Source organism: Colobus angolensis, unplaced genomic scaffold (genome assembly GCF_000951035.1).
Source record: "Colobus angolensis palliatus isolate OR3802 unplaced genomic scaffold, Cang.pa_1.0 Scaffold14, whole genome shotgun sequence".
In the NCBI taxonomy this organism is placed as follows: Eukaryota; Metazoa; Chordata; class Mammalia; order Primates; family Cercopithecidae; genus Colobus; species Colobus angolensis.
The window spans coordinates 1,385,907-1,390,532 of NW_012114488.1; the positions used below are offsets into that span (position 1 = coordinate 1,385,907).

The 4,626-nt window shown below is 49.5% G+C and overlaps 1 protein-coding gene across 2 annotated transcripts in view; it reads right to left on the reverse strand.

The window, feature by feature from the left end:
• The window catches only part of PDGFRL (platelet-derived growth factor receptor-like), a 70,142-nt gene extending 66,579 nt beyond the window's left edge, over nucleotides 1-3,563 (reverse strand). Inside the window, exons 1-2 of one of the 2 annotated variants that reach the window (XM_011934871.1) lie at nucleotides 3,241-3,563; nucleotides 2,694-2,865 (exon numbers count right to left, since the gene is read on the reverse strand). In XM_011934871.1, coding sequence (XP_011790261.1) covers nucleotides 2,694-2,748 — 55 coding nt within the window. In that variant the 5' untranslated portion in view covers nucleotides 2,749-2,865; nucleotides 3,241-3,563. The remainder of the gene's footprint in view (nucleotides 1-2,693; nucleotides 2,866-3,240) is intronic. The other variant, XM_011934872.1, reaches the window with a different exon arrangement.
• Between the last annotated feature and the right edge of the window lie 1,063 nt (nucleotides 3,564-4,626).

The following is a 4,626-nucleotide window of genomic DNA, read 5'->3' on the forward strand; positions in this document are numbered from 1 at the left end:
CGGGTTTACACCATTCTCCTGCCTCAGCCTCCGGAGTAGCTGGGACTACAGGCACCCGCCACCTCGCCTGGCTAGTTTTTTGTATTTTTAGTAGAGACAGGGTTTCACCATGTTACCCAGGATGGTCTCGATCTGCTGACCTCGTGATCCGCCCGTCTCGGCCTTCCAAAGTGCTGGGATTACAGGCTTGAGCCACCGCGCCCGGCTGAGGTCAGGAGTTTGAGACCAGCCTGGCCAACATGGCGAAATACTGTGTCCACTAAACATATAAAAATTAGCTGGGCATGGTGGTGCATGTCTGTAGTCCCATCTACTCAGGAGGCTGAGGCATGAGAATTGCGTGATCTGGGAAGTGGAAGTTACAGTGAGCTGAGCTTGTGCCACAGCACTCCGGCCTGGGTGACAGAGCGAGACTCCATCTCAAATAATAATAATAATGATGACTGTCTTTTAGATGTGATCAGAAAAGCTAAAAGGCAGTGACACAGTTGAGTCGTGGGCCTTGTGTCTGTAGTTTGTGCTTTGGGATGGCCCTGAAGGCAGGATATTCCCAATCTGCCAATCAGAAACCAGCACTGGAAGGGCTTTCTGTGTAATCCACTCTCCTTAGTAGCTCCTGGCCACAACTCACAACACAACTAAAAACCAAAAACCATTCTTACTAGGTTTAGCCAAACGGTTACATAACTTAATGAGGCACTATGTGTTCACTATTTCATCTATAAATGGTCCATACGTTATAGATATGTGTACTTTCGTTTCATTTTTATTTTCATTTTTTTGAGATGGAGTCTCACTCTGTTGCCTGGCTGGAGTGCAGTGGTGCGATCTCAGCTCACTGCAACCTCTGCCTCCCAGGTTCAAGCAGTTCTCTGCCTCAACCTCCCAAGCAGCTGGGACTACACACACCCACCACCACGCCCGGCTAATTTTTGTCTTTTTAGTAGAGATGAGGTTTCACCATCTTGGCCAGCCTGGTCTTGAACTCCTGACCTTGTGATCCACCTGCCTCAGCCTCCCAAAGTGCTGGGATTACAGGCATGAGCCACTGTGCTGGTCAGATGTATGTACTTTTATAAACAAAATCTCAGTGCTATTATCACCTAAAATTTATGAACGATTTCTTACAGTCTGTCTTCCACTTTCTCTAATTGTCTCATAAATGCTTATTGCTTGTATGGATTACACTTAAAGAGATGGTAATTTATTTAGGCAGATGTTTGTAATAAACTCACATGGGCTGGGCGAGATCCAGGAGGCAGAATGGAAGCCACTTCCTGAGCCTCTAAGACCGGCAAGTTGGGTATAAACAAAGGAATGGCTGATTTGAAAATATTTTGCCTGGCCATCTCCTGTCCTATTCAAAAAATGATACTACAGATTACATTTCTGCTTTTTTAGCAGTGGCATACAAGGACCTGCCAGGAGCATTTTAATATCGCATTTTACAAACTGAACTCATGCCAACTTCTCTCTGGGCAGAATTAAGTGTTACTCTCCAACAGAAGCTCTGCCTACGTTTTATTAAGCAAGGCTCCAGGCTGAAGGATCCTCATTCTCAACTTCAAGTCCCGCAACTATCTTGGATTTTGGAAACTACAATGCAGTATTTTCTTGGCAAATGTTGTAGTTTCCTAGAAAAGAAAGGAACTCGTCAGGATGAAGGAGTGGATAAAAATGACCCAGGTTGAGCTGGCTCCAGCATGAAGTTGCATAACAGCAAAAGCTACTTTTCCACTAAATCTAAGCAAAAATTGTGCTGTAGCCCAGCAATTCCAAGAGAGGCTTGAGGATACCAGGATGTACCCAGATGAAACATATACTGTACAAATAACACCCACGGAGTAAATAGAACAAACAAAACACTTAAATGCTAACAATAATGTATAATACACACCACAGTAATACACACCCAGACACACAGAAAAACGACACCTGACCCTGTGGTCACGAGTGTGTACGACAGGGTGGACCCAGGGCAGGTACAGATTCAAAAACGCGCAGCGGTCATGGTCTCATACGCTGTACCAAAAAAAAAAAAAAAAAAAAACCACACAAAAAATGCATTTTCTTCACCCTTTCCCATCCAATTAGATAAATATAACAAGCCATGGGGTTTTGATTCGTATTGATGTTTTGTACACTGACATTTTTGTTCGAAGATCTAGGCAGATTTTGCAGGATTCAGTCCCAAAGTGGTAGACAAAACTCACCCAGGACTGCGAGGGGAGGGGGAGGTCACCTGGAACTCTACAACGGAATCAGCGACTGCTGTGCTTAGGTGGCACCCGCTCTCAGCAGCAGAGGTCTTGGCCACGCCGCTGGGAAGTGGAAGCGATCCGAGGCTCCCGCGCCACCTCCCAGACCGACACGTTGACACTGGGGGCTGGACCAGGCGCTGGCTAGGGATGCTTGATTCGCCCGGAGGTGGGGGGGCTTGGAGAGGTCCTGGTGGGCTCCTAAGGGTCGGGGTAGCTGCCACCTCCCCTAGAGGGCTCTCCGGGAAGGGAAAGAGTGGGAGGAAAGGCGACCCCACTAGAAGGGGGCAGGTGCACCGGGCAGGCAGTGGCGCGGGGACTGAGCCACCGAAGGCCGAACGTTAGAGCAAGAGCTGGCAGCGGGGCGGCGGGGGCTTCGGGTCCCGGGTACATTCAGGGCACAAGCTAGGCGGCGCGGCGCCCAGAGTCACTTACCATCCTCCAGCGCTTCGTGCACCAGCAGTAGACCAAGCAGCAGCCAGACCTTCATCTCGCGAACCTCGGACCTCGGCGCGTAGGAGCGCGGCGGCTGCGCGGGGCCGGGGCGCAGGGGAGGCGGTGAGCGAAGGGCGGGCTCCTGGGACGCTGCAGCGGGAGGATTCGGTTTCTTGTGGAGGAACACAGTTTGGGGGGAAAAGTTGGGAATTTTTTTTAAAAAAAAATTCCCTGTGTAATGTGACTTCTCCTGCCCCCTGGCGGAGCCGCGGTGCTCAGCGCTTCTTCCCAGCGCGAAGAGGCAAGGCTAAGGGTGAAATGTGAATTACAACAGCCATCCCTTGAATTTCTCCAACGCTGGGCGTTTTCACGGAGGTTATCAAGTTCAAGAAGGACCACCGGGTGCTGACGGGATCACGTTTAACCACGAGTGTCCAAATGTCACCGGCCCTCGCCCCACCTCCTCAGGCACAGCCTGAGTCCTCTGTAAAAAGTGCTTCCTAAATATTTCTGTTCATTCCGTTTCTCTCTCCCACGTGCATTCCACTCACAGGACCGTTGCCCTGGGTTCTTGCTGCTCCTCTGTGGCCAGAGTTGGGCTCTGCATCCAGCCCCGTAACGGCTGGTGGGGGTGGGAGGACGGAATCATTACAGGAATAACGTGGAAAATGAGACTGCGCAGACAACTTGGGCTGTGGTGGTGAGGCAGGAGAATAGGGAATTAGGGTAAGCACGGGCTAGGGTATAAGCACGAGAACGGCAGGTGCAGCCAGTTCGCAGAAGCAAAAGATCAGCAGGTGCAGACAGTTCTAGGCACGATTAGGCGGCGCACAGGCCGCATCCTCGCTCCCCTGATAACAAGGCAGAAGTTTCCACTTTAGCCTCTGATTGGTGGCAGGCCAATCCTTCGTAGGGTGTAACCAGTTGGAGGCCTCTAAAGGGAACCCAGGGGTGTTGCCAAGTTCTTTTCGCTTTATAAAATCCCTGGGGAGCATCGGCTTGCTGCAGCGCACTCTGAATTGTCTTCTACAAATCTACGCTTTCCTTCCTCCCTTCTGTTGCTTTGTTTTTCCTTGCTTCTTTATTTTGTTACTCTGTGCATTTTGTTTAAGTCTTTGTTCAACAGGCCAAGAACCTGGACAACTCTGTCGGGTAACAGTGGGGCAGAGGATTCAGGCTTTCACGAGCTCCTCTGCAGAGAGCCACCCTGCGTTTCTGAGCTTGCAGACTCACATGATCAAAGCAATTTGCTAGCGGGGGAGATGCCGGTGTGTGCTCCCCCTGGTGAGAAGCAGCCCATCTCATTGTGATCTTCAGTACCAGGCACTGCTATTAAAGAGAGATCAATTCTGAGTATCAGGTAAGGGACTTGTCCCTCAACACCCAAGGAAAGAAGTGCTGCCATTTATAATAAACTAATGCTTCTCAGTCACTTCTGCAGGAGGAACCAAGAATTCTACATTCTGTTGCCAGCTCTAGCCCGAGCTTTGCCACTCGCCTCGTGATGCAGAGAACAATTGCCTGGGAATAAAGACTAAAGTTCAGATCTTGACACTGGCGCAAACTCTGAAAGCCTCTCACAATTCACTTAACCTTCTGGGTTTTAGCATCTCTTGTTTATTAAGAGAAGGAACTAGACGATTATTTCAACAGGAGTTTGCTATGTGATTAAGCTTATGGCTATGAAGGTCAAGACATCATCTATTATGGCTGCTTTTAAGGAGTGGACAAGCATTTAGACCACTACAATGTGGCGTGTCACGTTCTGGGGAGAATTCTGAGCAAAGGACTTGGAGGGTGCACACAGGAGAGGGTAAATCTGCGTAAGTTGCCCCATCTTGAGATTTCTTTTCATTCTGACCCCATGAAATGACTGCTTCACTCTCACTCCGTGTTGGAGTCTGGGGTTGGGTCTAGATTACTCCTCTCAGTC